General features: G+C 39.7%; 1 protein-coding gene across 12 annotated transcripts in view; it reads left to right on the forward strand.

Annotated features, from left to right (window-relative positions):
- Positions 1–22,523, forward strand: part of SAP130 (Sin3A associated protein 130) — an 81,123-nt gene extending 58,600 nt beyond the window's left edge. For all 12 annotated transcript variants that reach the window (XM_019837900.3, XM_019837905.3, XM_019837901.3 and 9 more), the window contains 6 exons: positions 4,659–5,017; positions 8,400–8,648; positions 8,814–8,939; positions 19,945–20,048; positions 21,154–21,267; positions 21,572–22,523. In XM_019837900.3, coding sequence (XP_019693459.1) covers positions 4,659–5,017; positions 8,400–8,648; positions 8,814–8,939; positions 19,945–20,048; positions 21,154–21,267; positions 21,572–21,730 — 1,111 coding nt within the window. In that variant the 3' untranslated portion in view covers positions 21,731–22,523. The remainder of the gene's footprint in view (positions 1–4,658; positions 5,018–8,399; positions 8,649–8,813; positions 8,940–19,944; positions 20,049–21,153; positions 21,268–21,571) is intronic.
- Positions 22,524–22,985: the final 462 nt, after the last annotated feature.

The raw sequence follows: 22,985 nt of genomic DNA on the forward strand, positions 1-22,985 counted from the left end.
CGAATGTTTGAGCTTATTGATTCTTTCCTATGCCTGCTGAAATATAGTTTTTTTTTTTCCAACTGCTATATATATATATGTATGTGTGTGTGTGTGTGTGTGTGTGTATATATATATATATACACACACACACACACACATACATATATATATGTACATATATACATATATATATTTTTTTTATAAATAATCTCTTTGCCCAATGTGGGGCTCCAACTCATGACCCCGAGATCAAGAGTCACATGCTGTACCAACTGAGGTAGCTGGGTGCCCCAGAAGTACACTTTTGAGTCTTGTTAGTGATTTTTTGTTTTCTTTTCAACTCTTATATTTTTCAAGTGCAGAGTTGCTTTGTGGTCTTTTTTTTAATAATTTCTGTCTCTTTATTAATCTCAGTTTGCTGAGACATGATTTTTAGGCTGTTCTTATAACCATGATCTCCTTTAGTTCTTTAAACATATTTACAATAGCTAACTTAAATTCTCTGACTAGTAAGCCTAACACCTGTGCATCCTTAGTGACCGTTTTATTGCTTCCCCCCGCCATGTTCAAACATTGCTTTGTTTCTTTACATACCTCAGAATTATTGTTAAAAACTTGACATTTTAAACAGTGTGTGGCAACTCTGGAAATCAGATTCCCACACGTCCCTGGGGTTTGTTGTTGCTGCTGGGGTTTGTTGTTGGGTTTTGGTTGTTTAGGGACTTTTGTAAAATAATTCTTTAAAATCACTGTCTTTGTCTAGAGTGGCCACTGAATATACTCTTAGCTTTGTAGTCATCTTCTAATGATTAAACCGATTTCCTTGAATGCCTGAATGCCTGGAACCAGTAAGTTTCTGTGTTTGCTAAGGGCCTTGTGTGTCTTGGGGTAGCCCATCAACACTGAGGCAGGTGGTTTTACATCTCTTTTTTCTTTTCGCTTACACAGAGCCAGAGGTGAGAACCTCTGTCCTTCTTGGTTCTTTCCTGGGCTCTGCACAGCCCAAGGTACGCACACAGTCCTACATGTATATATTGCTTCCTGAATTTGCCAGAAATACGTTGGAGCTTTTTGAAGCCCCTGTGGACATTTCATTCTCCAACTTTTCCTTTAAAGCTTTTTGGGTAGCTTATTGTTTGCCCCACTTGTTACCATCCTATCAGTTAGCTGGGAAGCTGATCACTTGTGTCTGATTTGTTCCAGTACTCTAGAAGGAAAAGGTGTTCACACTGAGCAGGTCTGGTAGATAAGACAGTCTTGCAAATGGGAGCAACCAGTTTGTATAATGATAGTTCTCTGGTCAAGAGGGTTTGAAGGGCCTCTAGCCCCTCTGGTAGCTGCCAGGCTGCTGGTTTTTGCTGTAAGCATGGACTGGTGGTTAGCAAGCCTACTATTGGCGGTGGAAAGGGAGAGAGAGAAATAGGGCAGGGGCACCTGGGTGGTTCAGCGGATTAAACATCCGACTTCAGTTCAGGTCATGATCTCATGGTTCGTGGATTTGAATCCCGTATCAGGCTCTCTACTGTCAGCATTGAGCCCACTTCAGATCTGTCCCCCTCTCCCTCTGCCCCTCCCCTGCTTGCACACGTTCTCCTACACGCTCTCCCATTCTCTCTCTCTCTCTCTAAAAAAAAAAAAAAAAAAAAAAAAAAAAGTTAAAAATAGGGCAAGTTAAACACCACAGAGTTTATTGGTCTTACTGAGGTTTAGCTGATTTTCTTGAATAATTTTGCTACATTGTTCATTTCCAGAGTTCTGAAAACATTGTTAATGCCAAGTTTTTGTTGCTTTTATGAAAGAGAATTTTCAGAGATCATTACTCCCACATTAATTCTCTTTAATTCCAGAATAATCTTTTCCTGTACCCCACCTTTGTTTACTTATTTTGAAATAATTTAAGACTCACAAAAAGTTATAAAATAGTGCAGAAAGTTCCCATGTACCCTTACCCAGCTTCCCCCAATGATTACGTCTTACATAACCCTCGTATGTTTTCAAAGTGAAAAAATTGGCATTAGTACAATGCTGTTGACCAACTACAGACCTTATTAAAATGTCACCAGTTTCCCCCCCCCCCTTTGGTGTATATTTGAAATCTCATCCACGAATAGATTTATATAACCATTATCATGATCAGATTGTGAACCTCTTTTGTTGCCACAAAGATATTCCCTTATTCACAGTCATACCTTTCCCGCAAACCTAATAATACCTTGCCACTTAGCTGTGCCCCACCAGAATTTTTTCATTTTGAGAGTTTTATGTAAATGGAATCTCAAATTAAATATATACTCTATATATGTAATATATATATTTTTTCATACCTAATGATGCTGGCTTATTTTTTCACCAAATGTTGTACTTTTGAAATCCATCCAAATTGTACTATGTATCAGTAATTTCTTCTTTTTAGGGTGAGTAATGTTACATCACATGGGTATACCCGTATGCTTATTTACCCGTTTGCTTATTGAAGTTCATTGGGATTGTTCTGGTTTGGGGTTATTAGAAATAAAGCTGCTAAGAACATTCAGGTACAACTTCCTTGGTAGACATATATTTTCACTTCTCTGGGATAAAAATCCCAAGAGTATAGTTGCTAAGTTACATGGTCCATGTATTTTTCATTTCATAAGGAACTTCCTAACTGTTTTGCAGACTGGCTGTACCATTTCAAATTTCCACCGGCAACATGTGAGATCCTTGTATCCTAAAACCTTGCTAACCTCATTTATTAGTGCTAGGAGGTTTTTGGTATATCAAGTTGCTCTACGTCCTTTCCTGTGCTTGCTATTATAAAATCTTAAGTTTTATTTTCACCGTCTGATTGGGGTGTGGTAGGATATCATTAAGACTTTAATTTGCACGACTCTAATGGCTGATGGTATTGAACATCTTTTCATGTGCCTGTTTGCCTCCTGGATATTTTCTCTAGTGTTTGTTCCTTATTCATATAAGTTTGTTCCTTATTCGTGTTGTCTTCTATTGAGACTGTATGTTTTCCCAGTATTGAGTTTACAGAATTGTTTATATATTGTGAATATCATTCTTTTATCATAGATAATAATGTGTTTTGGTTTGTTTGTCTTAACCATTTTTAAGTGTACATTTCATCGGTGTTAAGCATATTCTCACTCTCGGGCAGCCCTCTCCAGATCTATGCAGAACTGCAACTCCCTATGCCCATTATTCAGCCACTTCCATTTTCCCTCCTCCCAGCCCACGGGGCCACTGTTGTACTTTTCTTTTTTCAGTGAATTTGACTACTCTGGGTACCTCATGTAAGTGGAATCAACATAATGTGTTTCACAAATATTTTTTTTTTCAGTCTGTGCCTTGTCTTTTACTTCTTAAAGTGGTCTTTAGCAAAGCAAAAGTCTTAATTTTATTTTCTTTTTTTTGGCAAAAGCCTTTACTTTGCTAAAACTCAATTTATCATTTTTTTCTTTGGAGTGTACTTTTGGTATCATGTCTAAGAACTCTTGACTAAATCCTGGGGGAAGGGAGTTGTATTTTTATAAAACTTTTATAGTTTTACATTTTAAACTCAGATTTATGATCCATGTGGAATTCAATTTTGTATATGGTATGAGATTTGGTTTGATGTTGAATTTTTTGCCTATGGAAATCCAGTTGTTTTTGGAAAAGTACTGCTTTTCATATCCTGAATTTTCAGCATTAGTATGTAAACCTTTACAGCTATTAAATGAAATATTTTACTGGGACACCTGGCCAGCTCTGTCGGTAGAGCATGTGACCCTTGATCCTGAGTTCGAGCCCCATGCTGGGTGTAGTGATTATTCAAAAATAAAGTCTTTAAAAATATTTTTTTTACTTTAAAAAATGTTTAAGAAGAATTTGTAATGACATGAGGAACTACTTCTGATAAAACTGAAAAAAATAGGATATATAGTTTTTTTCTAATTTTTTTTTAATGTTTATTAATTTTTTGAAAGAGAGACAGAGCATGAGCAGGGGAGGGGCATAGAGAGAGGGAGACACAGAATCTGAAGCAGGCTCCAGGCTCCAAGCTGTCAGCACAGAGCCCATTGTGGGGCTCGAACTCATGAGAACCACAAGATCATGACCTGAGCCGAAGTCGGACACTTAACCGACAGAGCCACCCAGGCGCCTCAGATAAACAGTTTTAAACATTAAATGTATAGCTACTTTAGAGGCCTGAAGTATTCTGGTAAAATAACTGGAAAGTTGTGATGCCTCTGGGTAAGGGGCTGGGTATGTGAAGTGGAAGAAAATTATCTTCAATTTGTATTCTTTTGAATCATTACCATGTGTGTGAGCTTCCTCTTCTATAAGAAATAGGTTTACAAGAAACTACAGACAAAGTGAGTATGATTGTGATTTCAAAACAAAACTTCGTAAGGCAACATGTGCATAAAGGAATTGGGGAAAAAAAAAGACTAATGTAGTAAAAGTTCTTTGACTTTTGATGATGTGACTTTAAGTGAATGCTATTTCCTAAGTTAATTTTATCACTGCTTATAAAATTTGGTAGGGTGGGCCCAGGTGGGGATATTTTTAAAACTTACCTTAAAGTTCAATATCTAGAATCAAACTAATAGAGCTAGGGTTGTGCTGTGAATTGTACAAAAAGAACTGGACAAACACCCATCCTCCGAGATGTTTGCTACATTATCTTCATTTTCGTGTTTCAGTGCCAAGCCTAAGTCAGAAATCCACGTTTCAATGACCACTCCAGTCACTGTGTCCATGGAGACCGTGTCCAGTCAAAGCAATGACCAGCCCACCATTGCAGTCCCTCCCACGGCTCAGCAGCCTCCACCGACCATCCCAACCATGATCGCAGCCACGAGCCCCCCATCACAGCCAGCCGTCGCCCTCTCAACCATTCCCGGAGCAGTCCCCGTCACTCCTCCTGTCACTACCATCGCAGCTGCCCCTCCGCCATCAGCCGCTGTGGCCAGCAATCTCTCCTCTGTGTTGGGCCCTCCGGTACCTGAGATAAAAGTTAAAGAAGAAGTGGAGCCAATGGACATCATGAGGCCGGTCTCTGGTAGGTTCATTCCCGGAGCACTCTTCATTGGCACGTGATACTCCTTGGGCCGGACTCCTGGGACCCTCAGCTGCAGAGCCCGATCCCTTGGGGTACACTGTTTGCATTTCATTCCTTTTAAGAAAGAGAAGACTCCCTAACAAGGCTCCTTTTGAAAACAACCCATTTTTGCTTCCCTTTTAGCACTAATTTTCTTTCTTCAACAGAATCATGAAAAGGATTAACATTTCTCCAAGAATATCCTGAACTAGAGCTTCTGTGGCTATCTGTTGTATTTTCTTTTCCATTTCTCACTTTGGTTTCTGAGTCTTATCTCTTTTTTTTCTTAATGTAGTTAAAACATTGCCAGTGTTACTTATTTATTTATTTTGGAAAAACTGATCATTACTTTCAGTAATGTTACTGTTTATCTCTTTTGGATTTTTCTTTGTTATCTCCTTCCTCTACTAAATTTCAGATTAGTTTCTTTTTTTTTCTAGTTTCTTGTGGTATAAGGTTTATTTGAACTTTTTTCTTAATACAAACATTTATAGCATTAAAAAAATAAAAATAGAAAAAATAAAATAAAATAAAAAAATAAAATTAAAGATAGAAAATAAGGGTCAAGATAAATCAAGCCAAGGGCCAGTTATCTAACAGTTTATTCCCTGCCAGTTTGTGTTGCCTTATTATGCAGTGAAGTAAGATCTATGTTGTTGAAAATACTTTCTTGATAAACTTACATGTGATTAGTTAAATCTTGAAATTACTCGCTACTTTCTTTCCCTCCTCTCCTTGACTCTGAACTTCCAATGTGTGAAATGCAGGTCACTTTGGAGGTTTTCTGATTGTTTGTATACTTGTTAATAATTTATTGAGGAACGTTGCTTCCCCCCGACTGCAAAAATAACATATCATGTACAGAATTTACGAAATGCCGATAAAGCCCAGGTGGAAGGCAAGTCATTTTGTACTCCCGTTACCGGGCGTTGCCCTCTTAGCATTTTGGCATAAAGGCCTCCATCCCCCATGCTGTTTGTTCAGTAAGGGGTGTGGTTGTGCTGTGTCTGCAGTTATTAAACCTGCTGTTTATTTGTATTTAGTATGCCATGAAATAGTCTTCTTACCCATTATTTTATATATATAATACCCACAATGTTATTCTTACCCACATTCAGCCTCAGTACTCCCCTTGAAAGACACCGTGGATAACCCAGCATGGGAAATTAAATGTTTTCCATTTTACTGTTCTCTCTTGATTTGGATAGTTCCTCTTACCTCTCTGTACTGGAAAACTGATGGTAATCCTGCCTCAAATTGTAGGGCTTGACACCAGGTACGGTGACACATTCTTATACAAAACAAGTACATCTCCATCCTCTTGGAGCTTACGTTTTAGCAGGGGAGAGAAACAGTTAAGAAAAGCAATGACAGATACAGGCATACCTCAGAGAAATTGTGGGTTCATATCCAGACCACCACAATAAAACAAGTATTGCAGTAAAGTGAGTATCACGGCGCCTGGGTAACTCAGTCAGTTGAGTGGTTGACTCTTGATTTCAGTTCAGGTTATGATCTCACTGTTTGTGAATTCAAGCCCCACATCAGGCTCTGTGCTCACAGCACCGAGCCTGCTTCAAATCTTTTGTCTCCCTCTCTCTGCCCCTCCCCTACTTGCATGCACGGTCTCTCAAAGAAATAAATGCTAAAAAAATTATTTTTGATTAAAAAAATAAGGGACGCGTAGGTGGCTCAGTAGGTTAAGTGTCCAACCTCATGATCTCGAGGTTCATAGGTTCAAGCCCCGTGTCGGGCTCTGTGCTGACAGCTCAGAGCCTGGAGCCTGCTTCAGATTCTGTGTCTCCCTCTCTGCCCCTCCGCCACTTGTACTCTGACTGTCTCTCAAAAATAAACATTTAAAAAATAATAATAATAAAGTAAAATGAATATCACAGTAAATCAAGTCAAATGAATTTTATGTAAAAGTTATGTTTACACAATAAGTGTGCAATAGCGTTAGGTCTTTTTTTTTTTTTAATGTTTATTTATTTAAGGGAGCGTGCACTCACAAGCAGGGGAGGGGCAGAGTCAGTGCAGAGCCTGACATGGCGCTCCATCCCAGAAACCATGAGATCATGACCCAACCCAAAATCAAGAGCCAGACACTTCACCAACTGAGCTATCCAGGCACCCTGTGATAGCATTATGTCTTTAAAAACAATATACATACCTTAATTTAAAAATACTTTATTGCTGGGGCATATGGGCGGCTCAGTCAATTAGGCATCCAGCTCAGGTCATGATCTCACCATTCGTGAGTTCGAGCCCCACATGGGGTTCTCTGCTGTCAGCATGGAGCCCACTTTGGATCCTCCGTCCACCCTATCTCTTTGCCATTGCCCTTCCCCCACTCATTCTCTCTCTCTCTCTCTCTCTCTCTCAAAATAAACTTTTTTTAAAAATACCTTATTACTAACAAATGCTAACCATCATCTGAGCTTTCAGTGAGTCATGATCACTGATCACGATCACCATAACAAATATAATAATAATGAAAAAGTGTTAACAAAATGTGACACAGACACAAAGCAAGCAGATGCTATTGAGAAAACGGTGCTGGTAGACTTGCTTAACACAGGGTTGCCACAGAGCATCAATTTTCGAAAAGCACAGTATCTGCAAAGCACAATAAAGTGAGGTGTGGCTATGTGAGGGAAAGTTGGAGCTATGAATTTAAGAAGAGTTTTAAAGGGAGGGCCTCACTGAGGAAGTCATCTTTGAATAGAGGCATTAAAAAGATGAAGTGCCAGCTGTTCGGATATCTGGAAAAGGAGCACTCCAGGCCTGAGGAACATGCCTAGTGTCCTCCATAGCAGAGACGGTTCAAGCAGACAGTCCAGGGATAGTACTGGACTCCATAGGATCAGAGATCCAAGGTCCTACCACCCCTAGTTTGACCCTCATGCTTTAGATGCAAGAGAGCTGCTAGAACTCCAGCTATCGTATCTGAGTTCCAGGGTGACAGAAGACAAGGAGTAGAAGGTCACACCTTCATTTAAGGACACTTATAAAAAATGCTACAAAACACTTCTGTTTTCATTTCATATGGCCACACCCATCTATAAAGGAGGCTAGTAAATAGTCTTTCAGCTGAGTGGCAGAGTGCCCGTCTACAGGTGTAAGGGTCCTCATTTAAGGATGGTGAAATCATGATGTATTAGGGAGCAGTCGGCACCCTCTGCCACAAGTAGGGTGCTTAGCACACTACCAGCCACATAGGAAGATTCAGTAAATGTTACTTCTCTTTTCTGTCTTAGCCATTCTCATTGGTTGCAAATCCAGTGAAGCTACCCATAATGCGTGGGTTCTCTCACACATGTATGTGCTCTTTTTCCTATGACAGCAGTTCCCCCCCTGGCTACCAGCACTGTGTCTCCATCTCTCGCATTGCTGGCTAACAACCTGTCCATGCCTACAAGTGACCTACCACCTGGTGCCTCTCCAAGGAAAAAGCCTCGAAAGCAACAGCACGTGATTTCTACAGAAGAAGGGGATATGATGGAGACGAACAGCACTGACGATGAGAAGTCCACTGCCAAGAGTCTTTTGGTGAAGGCTGAGAAGCGCAAGTCTCCGCCCAAGGAGTATATTGGTAATGGTCACTTGGGCTAGCTATTGTCATGTGAAGCTTTTCCACTTAAGTCGGGAGTCCATCCCCAAGGCTGTTCCCATAATCCTTCTTAAAGTTACATCTTGAGGATTCTTGACAATATATAATAAGTTATTTAATGTCTTCCTTTTCTTTTCTTCTGAATAGATGAAGAAGGTGTGAGGTATGTCCCAGTGCGTCCGAGACCTCCCATTACTTTGCTCCGTCACTATCGGAACCCTTGGAAAGCTGCTTACCACCACTTTCAGCGGTACAGTGATGTCCGGGTCAAAGGTTAGTTTCCCCAGAAACATCCATTGTGAATGCATGAAATTGGTCTCACTTGACTGTATGGTAATCATAGTAGAGTAGAAAGACAGAATTACAGTTTTCTAGTTTCCAGAAAACCCAGGGGGTGACACAGTGACCTCCTTAGCCCCCAGGGTAGTTACAGAAAAGCTTTATTGTTATTGGACATAGTCCACATTAGTCCCTAGGATGCTGAGAGATACATTGGAAGCCCCAGGAAGTTTATTTTCCAAAACACCTTTTGTTTAACATGTGAAGCTCCTGAAATGGTCTAGGGCAAGCCTTCAGTAAACGTTTTGTTGTGGTTGTACTTGAGAATTACATTTTCATAAACCCACGTATAGTAAAAATAGCCAATAGTACTTGCAAATATCTGCAAATATTTCTACGAGACGGTAGACTTTAAAAGCATCATTAATCTCCGGTAAATCATGGCACAGAGAAGTGTAAGTTTTCAGAGAATTGATCACATTTCCCCTTCCCTCAAATAAATTCTACTTGGAAACATCTCTGATGGTTTCCTTGAATCCTCAAGATGAATCAGATGGTATGGACTATAATGTCTGCGAGCAGGGGTATAGCTTCTGATAGTTCAGTCTCTGAAGGAAACTCCAGAGGTGGCTGCATGTCCAGCAGTTCTTATGAGTGGACTTTGAGGTCTGGAAAGAGGCTCGATTTCCAGATACCAGAGAGTGGTGGCCTTTGGTGGAAGCAGGGAGTGGCCCAGTAATAAACATCTCTTCACGGCACAGGAGTTCCATGTCATAGCAGGAAAATATTGTAAAGTATAGCCTGATAACATTTATGCCATACGGAAGGATTGTTACTACTGCCTGGGACTGGCTGTGCAAAAATTTATCTCAGGAAAGGTAATCTGACCACTGAAAGTGTTGATCCAGATGGTCTCTTGACTATTAAACTTTATTGATCTACTTTGCCCAAGCTTTAAAATCATGTTCATGTAAATAAATCAAGATGGAATATTGAAAATTGGTCAGGTAATTCACAGGAAGAAGAAAAAAAACAGAACAATAAGCAACACAGGAAACAAACTCACGATTAGTAGTGGAAGTTCTAGACACGCCATAAGTCAAGGAAGAGATAAAAAGACTATATGGGTTGGAAAAGAATAAATAAAACTATCTCTGTTTGCAAGTGACATCATTGTCTACATAGAAAATCTCAAGGATTCCATAAAAAAAAACTCCTGGAAGTAGTAAGTGAGTTCAGCAAGGTCGCAGAATACAATGTCAACACACAAATCAATTGTAATTTTAGATACAATTTTATACTAAAATTGTAATTTTCGTATAAATCTAGCAAAACATACATGTTTGCTAATAACTATGAAATGCTGACTAAAGAGATCTGAGTATCTATGGTTTGTGAGTTTGAGCCCCACATTGGGCTCACTGCTGTCAGCCTTTCAGCGCAGAGCCCACTTTCGATCCTTTGGCCCCCTCTCTCTGCTCCTCCCCCACTTGCCCTCTCCCAAAAATAAATATTAAACAAAAATGATCTGAATAAATGAAGAGACATGCAGCATTCATGGATTTGAAACTCAACATAAGATGTCAGTTTTCCCTAGATCAGTAGGTTTGTTTGATACAGTTCCTAACAGACTCACAGAAAGATTTTTGTAGACGTAGTAAATCTTATTCTCAACTTTACATGAAAGGTATAAAAAGTAGAATAGCTAAAATAATCTTGAAAAATAAGAGAAATATTTTTTTCTGCTATTAAAGCATATAGTTTATCTATAGTAGTTTAAACAGGGTGGTATTTGCAGAGGAATATACATGTAAGTGCCTGGAATGGAATAGAAAATGCAGAAATAGACCCACACAAATATGCTCAACTGATTTTTGACCAAATGGAAAAATAATTAAGTGGAGGAAGGAGAATCTTCTTATTTTTAACAAATGGTGGTGGACATCCATAAGTGTAAAAAAAGAGAGAGAAATAGCCTCAACTTAATCCTCACACCTTATACAAAAGGTAACTCAAAATGGATAATAGATTTAAATATTAAATGTAAAACTATAAAACTTTTAGAAGAAAACCTAGGATAAAGTCTTCAGGACCTAGGGCATGGTGAACAGCTCCTAGACACGACACCAAAAACACTGTCCACAAAAGGAAAGGAAAATAAATTGGACTTAATAAAAACTTCTTATCACTGAAAGACTCTGTCAGGATAAAAAGATAAACTATAGACCAGGAGAAAATACTAGCAAACCACATATCTGATAAAGGGTTCATATCTAGAATATATGTATTAGGAACTTTCAATACTTAACAGTAAATAAAAACAATAATCCAATTAGAAAATGGACAAAGGCATGAAGAGACACTTCACCAAAGAGGATAACACGGATGGCATGCACAAAACGATGTTCAAGGGGACAGAAATTTCCAGTCTTTAAGTGGGATCGGCACATAGAGACTTTCTTACAAAGTGTACTTTGGTGGGGAAAAGAGTAACTTTATAGTGGACACACCCTACAAACACCACCTCAGTCAGGTGTTCAAGGTCAACATGAATAATGACGCATCATGCTAATAGTATGCACTCTTCTGTTCAAACATAAGTGACTGTCAGTGTAGACTGCTGTATGCATTAGATGTTACATATAAAACTGATGATAACCACAAGTCAACAACTAGTAGTAGATATGCAACAAATATAGGAATCCAAGTATATCACTGAAGAAAGCCAGCAAACCATGAGAGAAGAGAGCAAGAGAAGAAAAGGAACAGAGAAAAACTACAAAAACAACCATAGAACAAGTAACAAAATGGCAAATAGATATCTGTCCATAATGACTTTGAATGTAAATGAACTAAATGCTCCAACCAAAAGACATAGGATGACAGAATAGATTAAAAAGCAAGACCTATTTCAGACCTAAAGACACATGCAGATTGAAAGTGAAGAGTTGAAAAGGCATTGATCATGCAGATGGAAGTGAAAAGAAAGCTGGAGTAGCAATGCTTATATTGGACAAAAACGACTTTAAAACAAAGAGACAAAGAAGGACACTATATAATCATAAAAGGGAACAATCCAATAAGAAGATATAACAGTTATAAATATTTGTGTACCCTGCATGGGAGCACACAAATACATACAGCAGCTAATAACAAACATAAAGGAAATAGTCAATAGTAATACAATAATAGTAGGGGACTTCATCCCACTTACATCAGTGGATCGTGCAAACAGAAAATCAACAAGGAAACAGTGGCTTTGAATGACACATTGGACCAGGTGGATCTAACAGATACATTCAGAACATTCCATCTCAAAACAGCACAATACACATTGTTTTCAAGTGCACGTGGAACATTCTTCAAAACAGATCACATGTTGGGCCACAAAACAAGTGTCAACAAAGTAAAAAAGATTGAAGTCATACCCTGTATCTCTTCTGACCACAGCGCTGTGAAACTAGAAATCAACCACAAGAAAAAAGCTGGAAAGAATATAAATACATGGAGGTTAAATAGCATAATACTAAAAAAATGAATGGGTCAACTAAGAAATGAAAGAGGAAATCAAAAAATACATGGAGACAAATGAAAATGAAAACAAACACAATCCAAAATCTTTGGAATGCATTAAAAGGTGTTCTAAGAGGGAAGCTCATAGGAATACAGGCCAACCTCAAGAAGCAAGAAAAATCTCAAGTAAATTCTTACTCCTAAAGTAGCTAGAAAAAGAAGAAAAACCTAAAACCAGTACAAGGGAGGAAATAAAGATTAGAGCAGAAATAAATGAGAAGCTTAAAAAAAAAAAAAAAAAAAACCACCATAGAACAGATTAATGAAACCAGTAGCTAGTTCTTTGAAAACATCAACAAAATTAATAAACCTTTAGCCAGAATCATCAAAAGAGAGGATTTGAATAAACAAAAACAAATGAAACAGGACAAAGAATAACCGAACACCACAGGAGTATAAGAATACAAAGGAGTATAAGAGAATATTATGAAAAATTATGTGCCAACAAATTGGACAACATAGAAGAAGTGGATAAATTCCTAGAAACCTATAACTTCCCAAAACTGAGTCAGGAAGAAATAGAAAATTTGAACAGACCGGTTACCACCAATGAAATTGAATCAGTAATCAAAAAACTGCCAACAAACAAAAGTCCAGGACCAGATGCCTCCACAGGTGACTTCTATTCAACATTCACATTTTAAAATTCTTTTTAGTTTTAAGTAGACTCCATGCTCAATGTGGGACTTGAACTCACAACCCCGAGATCAAGAGTTGCATGCCCTACCGACTGAGCCAGCCAGGCACCCTCTACCAAACATTTGAAGAAGAGTTAATACCTATTCTCAACCTATCCCAGAAAATAGAAGAGGGAAGAAAACTTCCAAATTCATTCTATGAAGCCAGCATTACCCTGATACCAAAATCAGATAAAGACACCACAAAAAAAAAGGATAGGCCAGTATCTCCGATGAACATAGATGCAAAAATCTTCAACAAAATACTAGCAAGCCAAATCCAACAATATATTTTAAAAAGTCTTTCACCATAATCAAGTGAGATTTATTCCTGGCTTGCAAGCGTGGTTCATTATTTACAAATCAATCAATGTGATACATCACCTTAATAAAAGAAAGAATAAGAACCATGTGAATATTTTAATAGATGTAGAAAAAGCATTTGGCAAAATGCAACCTCCATTCATCATAAAACCTTCCAACAAAGTAAGTTTAGAGGGAACATATCTCAACATAATAAAGGCCATATATGAAAAACCTATAGCTAACATCACAGTCAGTGGTAAAAACTGAGTTTTTCCCCTAAGAACAGGAAAAAGACAAGGATGTCCACTCTCACCACTTTTATTTAACATATAACTGGCAATTCTAGCCACAGCAGTCAGACAAGAAAAAGAAACAAAAGGCATCCAAATTGGGAAGGAAGAAGGAAAAATTTCACTAATCGCAGATGACATATATAGAGAAAACCCAAAAGACTCCACCAAAAAACTATTAGAACTAACAAATGAATTCAGTGAGTTTTCAGGTTACAAAATAATTATACAGAAATCTGTTGCATTTCTATGTACTATTAATGAAATACCAGAAAGAAAAATTAAGAAAACAGTTCCATTTACTGGTGTACCAAAAATAGTAAAATACCTAGGAATAAACTTAAACGAGGAGGTGAAAGACCTGTACTCTGAAAACTTTAAAACATTAATAAGAGAAATTGAATATGACAAAAATGGAAAGATGCTTATGGATTGGAAGAACAAGTATTGTTAAAATGCCATTACTACCCAGGGCAGTCTACAGATTTAATGCAATATCTATCAAAATAAAACAGCATTTTTCACAACTATAACAAATAATTCTGAAATTTGTATGGAATCACAAAAGACCCTGAATACCCAATGCTGTCTTGGAAAAGAAAAACTAGAGGTACCACAATTCCAGATTTCAAGATAGAATACAAAGCTATAGTAATCGAAACAGTATGGTACTGGCACAAAAATAGAAACCTAGATTAATGGAAAAAAATAGCCCAGACATAAGTCCATAATTATATGGTCAATTAGTCTTTGACAAAGGAAGCAAGACTATCCAATGGGAAAAAGACAGTCCATTCAACAAATGATGTTGGGAAAACTGGACATCTGCATGCAAAAGAATGAAACTGTTGGAGCACCTGGGTGGCTCAGTCAGTAAGTGTCTGACGTTGGCTTATGTCATGATCTCATGGTTCAGGAGTTCAAGCCCCATGTCAGACTCTGTGCTGACAACTCAGAGCCTGGAACCTACTTCAGATTCTGTATCTCCCTCCCTCTGTCCCTCCCCTACTCACTGTGTCTCTCTCTCTCTCTCTCAAAAATAAATAAACCTTTTTAAAAAAATTTTTTAAAAAGGAATGAAACTGAGCCACTTTCTTAACACCATACACAAAAATAAACTCAAAATTGATTAAGGATCTAAATGTGAGATCATAAAAATCCTAGAGGAGAACACAAGCAGTAATTTCTCTGACATGGGCCATAGCAACATTTTTCTAGATAGGTCTCCTGAGGCAAGAGAAGCAAAATCAAAAATAAACTATGGGACCCTATCAAAATAAAAATCTGCACAGTGAAGGAAACAACAAGACTAAAAGACAGTGTACTGGATGGTAGAAGATATTTGCAAATGACCTATCTGATAAAAGGTTAAAATCTTTTATAACTCAACACCAAAAACACCTAAATAATCTAAGCAACAAATGAGCAGAAGACATGAACAGACATTTCTCCAAAGAAGACATCCAGGTGGCCAGCAGACACATGACAAGATGCTCAACATCTCTCATCACCAGGGAAATGCAAGTCAAAACCACAGTGAGCTACCACACCTCACACCTGTCAGAATGACTAAAATCAAAAACAAAAGAAGCAAATGTTGGGGAGAATGTGGAGAAAAAGCAACCCTTGTGCACTGTTGTTGGGAAAGCAAACTGGTGTAGCCGTTGTGGAAAATAGTATAGAGGTTCCTTAAAAAATTAAAAATAGAAGGGCGCCTGGGTGGCTCAGTCGGTTGAGCCACTGACTCTTGATTTCAGCTCAAGTCTCATGATCTCATGGTTTGTGGGTTCGGGCCCTGCCCTGATGGTGCAGAGCCTGCTTGAGATTCTCTGTCTCCCTCTTTCTCTCTGCCCTTCCCCTGTTCACACACGCTCACTCGCTCTCCCGCTCTCTCAAAAATATATAAACCTTTTTTTTTTTTTTTTTTTAATTAGAAATAGGGCGTCTGGGTGGCTCAGTCAGTTAGGCATCTGACTTCATCTCAGGTCATGATCTCATAGTTCCAGAGTTTGTGCCCCGTGTTGGGCTCTGTGCTGACAGCTTAGAGCCTGGAGCCTGCTTTGGATTCTGTGTCTCCCTCTCTCTCTGCCCCTCCTCCACTCGTACTCTGTCTCTCTCAAAAATAAACATTAAAAAAAATTAGAAGTAAGAATTATCATATCATGTAATTCCACTATTGGGTATTTACCCAAAGAGTATGAAAACACTAATTTGAGAAGATTTATGCACTCCTATATTTATTGCAGCATTATTTACTATAGCTGAATTATGGAAGCAACCAAGGTGTCCATTGATAGAGGAATGGATAAAGATGTGATATATATACCCAAGGGAATATTACTCAGCCATAAAAATGATTGAAAGACTTGCCATTTGTAACAACATGGATGAATCTAGAGGGTATAATGCTAAGACAAGTGCCATATGATTTCACTCATGTGGAATTTAAAAAAACAAAACAGCGGCGCCCGAGTGGCTCAGTCGGTTAAGCATCTGACTTCAGCTCAGGTCATGATCTCACAGTTCGTGAGTTCAAGCCCCGCATCAGGCTCTGCGCTGACAGCTCAGAGCCCGGAGCCTGCTTCAGATTCTGTGTCTCCCTCTCTCTCTGCCCCTCCCCCATTCATGCTCTGTCTCTCTCACTCTCAAAAATAAATAAATGTTAAAAAAAACAATAACAACAAAGAAAGAGACAAACCAGGAAACAGACTCTTAATTATAATTCTAGAACAAACTGATGAAACAGATTGTTACTAGAGGGAAGTTGGGGAGGAGGGATGGATGAAGTAGGTACAGGGGATTAAGAGTACACTTCTGGGCTGCCTGGGTGGCTCAGTCGGTTAAACATCCAACCTCAGCTCAGGTCGTGATCTCATGGTCTGTGAGTTCAAGCCCCGCATAGGACTCTGTGCTGACAGCTCAGAGCCTGCTTCAGATTCTGTGTCTCCCTCTCTCTCTGCCCCTCCCCCACTCATGCTCTGTCTCAGAAATAAATAAACGTTAAAAAAAAAAAAGAGTACACTTCTGATGAGCACTGAGAAATGTATAGAATTGTTGAATCACTATATTGTACACCTAATACTAATACAACTGTATGTTAATTATACTGGAGTGTGTACCCCTCATAGTTTTTGATGGCGTTGTCACTTCCCCTCTGTATCTCCTCTCATAACTGCATTCTAATCAGACAGATTAGAAACATCAGACAGATCCACATAGAAAGGCATCTTTCAGAATTCCTTTACCAGTCAAACTGGTAAAAGTTTGACAGTCAAAACTGTCAAGGTCATCAGAATCAAGGACAGTCTGAGAAACTGTCAAGCCAAGAGCTGTCTAAGGAGACATGATATTTTCATTAGGTCCTAGAATGGAAAATGACCATAAAATATGTTTGTTTATTTGTTTATTTACTTTGAAAGACAGAGTGTGAGTGGGGAGGGTCAGAGAGAAAGAGAGAGAGGGAATCCTAAGCATGCTTCACACTGCCAGCACAGAACCCACAAAGCATGAGATCATGAGACCTGAGCAGAAACCAAGAGTCAGACGCTTAACAGACTAAACCACTGAGACACCTCCATAACATTTATTGCTATACTATGGGAACCCACTGTTCCTAGGAGTGCCTTTAGGTTTCAGCTTCATAGTCTGTGGCACATGGAGCCTGTTGCTTTGGAAAAAGATTAGGAACTACCTGTTTTATGGCCAGTTCCCCACCCCCCCGCCCCAGGTAGAATCTCTGAGCAAGGACTCTGAAGGTGGGGTGGGGACAATGGCAACCTTCTCTCTGAAGGTGAGCAACCTTCTCTAGGAGGTGAGCATCCAGTGGAGGGGAAGAGGAGTGAGCAGCCTGGGGTCCTCTTGGCTTGCTTCTCCTAGCATAAAACCATCACTTCAAAAAGCGGGAAAAGGGTTCCCAGGGCCCCAGTGTTCTTAGCACACTTGCCTTGGGTACAGTCTCCATTCTGGACTAGGGATTGAACAGAAGAGAACCCCTGCATCTCAGTTGTACACACCTAGTACTTAGCCTCAGCAGCAGGTAGCAGGAGTCAGGATGGGAAATCCTGATGACCTGCTTCTCCTGGGAAGATCGCCTTCCACCTGGCAGCTAGAGGGAAGGGAACCCCATGTTCTGGGCTGCTGCAGTCCACATGGGGTATCCACCTCACGGAGCTGGGAGAGAAACAGAGAAATGGTCTTGATTCAGATACCATGGACTCTCTGTTCTTACCGCAGATGTGCTTAAATATATGTTGCATGAGTAGAGTTGCATTTCTGTTTTCCCTTAATGTGCCTTCCCAGTGGTTTAAATAGTTACTAAAATTTTCTCTTTCACTGGAGAGATCAGTGGTGCACTGTCATTCCACAAGTCAGTTGTCTTGCACACTTTGCCCAGCTAGCTGCTCAGGAAGCAGTTTTTTTGCCAGTGGCATAAAAACCGGAACATACACTTACCATGACCTTACACTCCTGGGCATTTACCCAGAAAACTGAAAACCTGTGTCCACACAAAAATCTGCACAGCTGTTCATAGCAACTTTTGTTGGAATAGCCAGAAACTAGAACGTACTTATTGGCCATTTGTATATCTTTTTCGGAGAAATGTCTGCTTGGATCCTTTGACTTTTTACACGATTTATCTCTGTATTATGGAGTTGTAAGAATTTTTCGTATGTTCTACATACAAGTCTCTTATCAGATGTATCCCTGTACCATCTTTGCAGTTTCCTCTGAGTCCATCATTATTTCAAAGTAAAGAGGTTTTTTTAATGTCTAAAATGAAATACCCAAGTACAGTACACCAAGTACTGGTGAAATCTAAATAGGCTGCATCATCATCATGGTTGTGGCATTGTACTGTGGTTTTACAAGATGTTACCACTGGGGGAAACCAGGTAGAGTACTTAGGATCTCTGTGTTATTTCTTACAACTTCATGTGAATCTCCAATTGCCTCAAAAGTTTAAAAAGTCTTTAAATCATATGCACGCTAATATTTACCTACTAGGTAGGTTTTTTTTTTTTTTAAGGTTTATTTTTGAAAGAGACAGAGTACAAGTGGGGAAGGGACAGAGAAAGAGGGAGACAGAGAATCCAAAGAAGGCTCCAGGCTCTGAGCCATCAGCACAGAGCCCAATGCCGGGCTCGAACTTGTGAACCGCAAGATCATGAGCAAAAGTTGAATGCTTAACCCACTGAACCACTCAGGTGCCATGGGGGGGGGGGGGGGGTTGGTTAATTGATAAACTTCTTAAAGCAGTTTTAGGTTCACAACAAAATTGAATGGAAGGTACGGGGATTCCCATGTACCCTCAGCTCCACACATGCATAGCCTCCCGCACTATCAACATCCCCACCACAATGGTAGATTTGGTGTGTTTGATGAACATACATGGACACATCAATATCACCTAAAGTTCATCACTTACATTAAGGCTTAGTATTGGTGTTGTACATTCTGTGGGTTTTGACAAATACATAGACAGTCTTTTCAAGAATATTTTATTAAATAATAAAGTAAAATTTTAAAAATATTTTAAAATAATTTTTAATGATCTGTTAATCTGTAAATACATTTTAAGTTATAGCTAAACAGTAATTAAAACTTCACATACACAGCTAAACTCACCTTTGACAAGTACCCCTCTATCCTAGTTTATCCCTCCCCAGTCCAGATGATATGTTTCATATTTATTTTACTACAGTTCTGGTTACTGGACTTTTCTATCCAAATGTGAAATGTTATACAAATTTGATTCCTTTCATTTCTCCAACATCTAGATAACAGCAAAACTCTTCTAAAACTTCATGCCCAGTTCTCCACAGGCTTGGAAGCATCACACATGAGCAAGGGCTCTAAGCAACCACAGACCAGTTCCCTTCCTTTAAGAGATTAAAACATTAATTTGCTCTCTTTTGAACTCTCTAGATTAGCAGAGTACGTCATTATGGCATTCTTCGGGAATGAACAAAAGGAGAAACTTTGATTCATGTTGTGACCTCTATTCCTAATGACTTCAATGCAAAGGAGTTATTTAAATAAAGATACTTAAGTGAAGACATTCTTGATAACATAGTAGCACCTCAGCAGCTTGAACCCGAATTCTTTTAGCTTTATAAAAATTGAAATACACTTTTTATTTTTTTATGGCTCCAGAAGAGAAGAAAGCTATGCTGCAGGAAATAGCTAACCAGAAAGGGGTGTCCTGTCGTGCTCAAGGCTGGAAAGTTCACCTCTGTGCCGCTCAGTTGCTACAGCTGGTAGGTGGAGTTCTAGTAAAGTTGTTATGTCCTGCTGACATGAGGAACAGGTGCCAGAGGCATCCGTATTCATAGTGTTTCCTTTTGAGTAATTCTGAAGCATTTCCATCTGGGTGATGGCAGAGTTTTTTATGTCTAATACATAATATTATAATTACTATATCTATCCCAGGGATACAGTTCAAACATATCTTAGTCTGATGCCCGGAACCAAAATATATTGAACAACTGTGGGTGTAAGACCCACAGTTAAGCTTCAGTATTTTGTGTTGCCATGAATCTGAAACAGAGAGCCTCAAGTGGCCTGACTGTAAACCCTTGCTGCCCACAGTGCTCCTTATCACGGGAACCAGGCTCAGCTCCCACCTCTTCCTGATTAGTGGGATTTATTTCCCTGCCAGTTTGCAATATTGTTCAAATAAGCTGTCCCATCCTCCCATGGGAACTAGGGGACACCTCTCCCTCTTAATACTACAAAGCCTGCCTCCTACAGCCACTGCTTGTTCACTCTGTTCCTGAGTGCAGCCCCTGCGTGGCCCTGCATGGTGTGTGGTGTCCTCCTCCCCTGGGCTGTGAGTATATCGACTAGTAAACTGCTGTTGATCTCATGTGTGTACAATGTTGGCTGGTGTTACGTGTCCGTTTCCATCACCCTAGGGTGGGAGTCCTTCTTCACCAAGAAGGTGAAGGGGCACCAGTCAAAACAACCTCATGAAGTTTTCCATCTTTGGAGTAGCACTGATGTGAAGAACATGGTCTATTATGAGTATCTAAAAATAAAGTAGTGCCGTGGCTACTTTTTGTACTTTAGAAAAGCATATTCTCTGAAACCTTCAGACTTTTTTTTTTAGAGCAGTTGTGAATTCAGGGCAGTATTTAAAAGTTATCCTTGAAGATGGACTCTGTGACGCAGTGTTCTGTTAATCGTTGTTGAACAGTTTCCCTTGCTCTACGTTAGCGCCCTAGTCCTCGGGAGAAAGGATCCTATCACCCACACAGTTCTCGCACCAGTTTACAGAAATGATTCAAGGTGGGTGCATCTGCCTGACGTTACTCAGGAAAAGTACCTCTGAGGTCATGATGCCCTTCCTCTTGTGTGTTGCAGACAAATCTGGAGCATGATGTTTATGAAAGACTCACCAACCTACAGGAAGGGATTATCCCAAAGAAAAAGGCAGCCACTGATGATGATCTGCACCGAATAAACGAACTGATACAGGTTTGATTGAGCCCTTCCCTCTGACCATCCAGTTTAAGGGGTTATCCCTTAAAGACCCTACATAATGGTCTTACTTTAAGATCCCTTAAAGACCCTACATAATGGTCTTACTTCTCCCATTTCCCTACCTCTTTCACTAACTTATTTAGTAAAAACCTACTGTTTACTTCAACCTGCAATACCAAGAAAGACTAAAACATTTTTTTATATGACAGCCTCAGAATGACCTCAGTCCAAAGGTGAAGTTATTTAAAAGCCTGGTGATCTCCTGATTACCGATTGGTGATGATGTCTTCTGTTGCAGGGAAATATGCAGCGATGTAAACTTGTGATGGACCAGATCAGTGAGGCCAGAGACTCCATGCTTAAGGTTTTAGATCATAAAGACCGTGTCCTGAAGCTTCTAAACAAGAATGGGACTGTCAAGAAGGTGTCAAAATTGAAGCGAAAGGAGAAAGTCTAGACCCAGAAGAATCAGGACTTTGGAAACAGAATTTATGAAGAATGATGGTGCGGGTGGGGGGAGGGTTTTGGTTCTTTTCAAAATGGAACATTGAAAAAAAGGAAGTGTTCCTTAATTCACACAAGAAAGCAGAGGGACCCATGGTACCCAATGGCACAAACGGATCAGAGCTGTTCTGATGCAGTGAACTCCATTCTCTCTTTCAGGCATATCCCTCTTAAACTCGCTGTGTCACAAACGACTCCTGATGCATCGGTGTCTGCCAGTGAGAATCAGTGACACAAATGAGTGGCTGGCAGTTTTCAGCCTTCTGGTTTATAAGTTGTATTTATCTGACGGATTCCTGCAGGACCCATACTGAGCCTGGACTGAAAGTATCCACTTGGACCATCTGTTATCTCTCTACACTGAAAAATCAAACCTCTTCCCCTCAGCCCAGCCAGTTCTTATCTGTCTGACCTTCAAATGCCTGAGCTGGCCTTTTACAGCAGTGTCATATGGCACCAAGAGACTTGCCACATCTCACACTCTAAAGGGTTTGAACTATTAATTCTTGTCATTTTTTTAAAGAACCATTTCAAAGTGAAATTGTTATATTGTCTGTCCTGCGTGTGTCAGAGTTGGGTTTTTGTGGAGGTTCCGAGCAAGCAACATCTGAAGTTGCTCTGAGATCCTTGTTCTGAAGTACATTCTCAGTTATCTGTACTTCGCGTAGCTGGTGTGATGCTGTTGATTGTATGTACCGCACATCTCCCAATGTTAATAAAGGACTCAAAGAGGTTTTTGTACATGAGCAGTTTGCATCTTTTTATCAAGTGAATCAGGGCTGTGCTGTCCACCATGTGTGTATCCTACCGTAATTTCTCACACATTGTTGAGAGTTGACTCTGCTAAAGTTTTGTTCTTCCGTATGAGTGAGTTCCGCTTGTCCTGGTGTTTTGAAGAGGTCACAATGGCTCTTGGTTATCATAAATACAAGACTGTTTTGTCCCATTGAAGGCACAAATTGGTCAAATTACAGGACTGAGGCTGCAGGAGTGGGGGTGGGGCTGCCAACGATGGTGGATTTTCTTTACACGTTTGCTCTTGCTTCCTCCGAGCCACCTGAGTGGTGTAGTAGCTAGGCCTGCTTCCTTTGAGCACCAGCCGCCACCTCTGTCCCTTCCAGCTGGATGTTCTTCCTTAGGACATGGGTTGCCAACTTGGGCCTGAAGCTCACCTCTTTGCCCCGACCCAAATAGATTTAAGATGGGGA

The sequence above is a fragment of the Felis catus genome, chromosome C1 (assembly GCF_018350175.1).
Source record: "Felis catus isolate Fca126 chromosome C1, F.catus_Fca126_mat1.0, whole genome shotgun sequence".
NCBI classification, from domain to species: Eukaryota; Metazoa; Chordata; class Mammalia; order Carnivora; family Felidae; genus Felis; species Felis catus.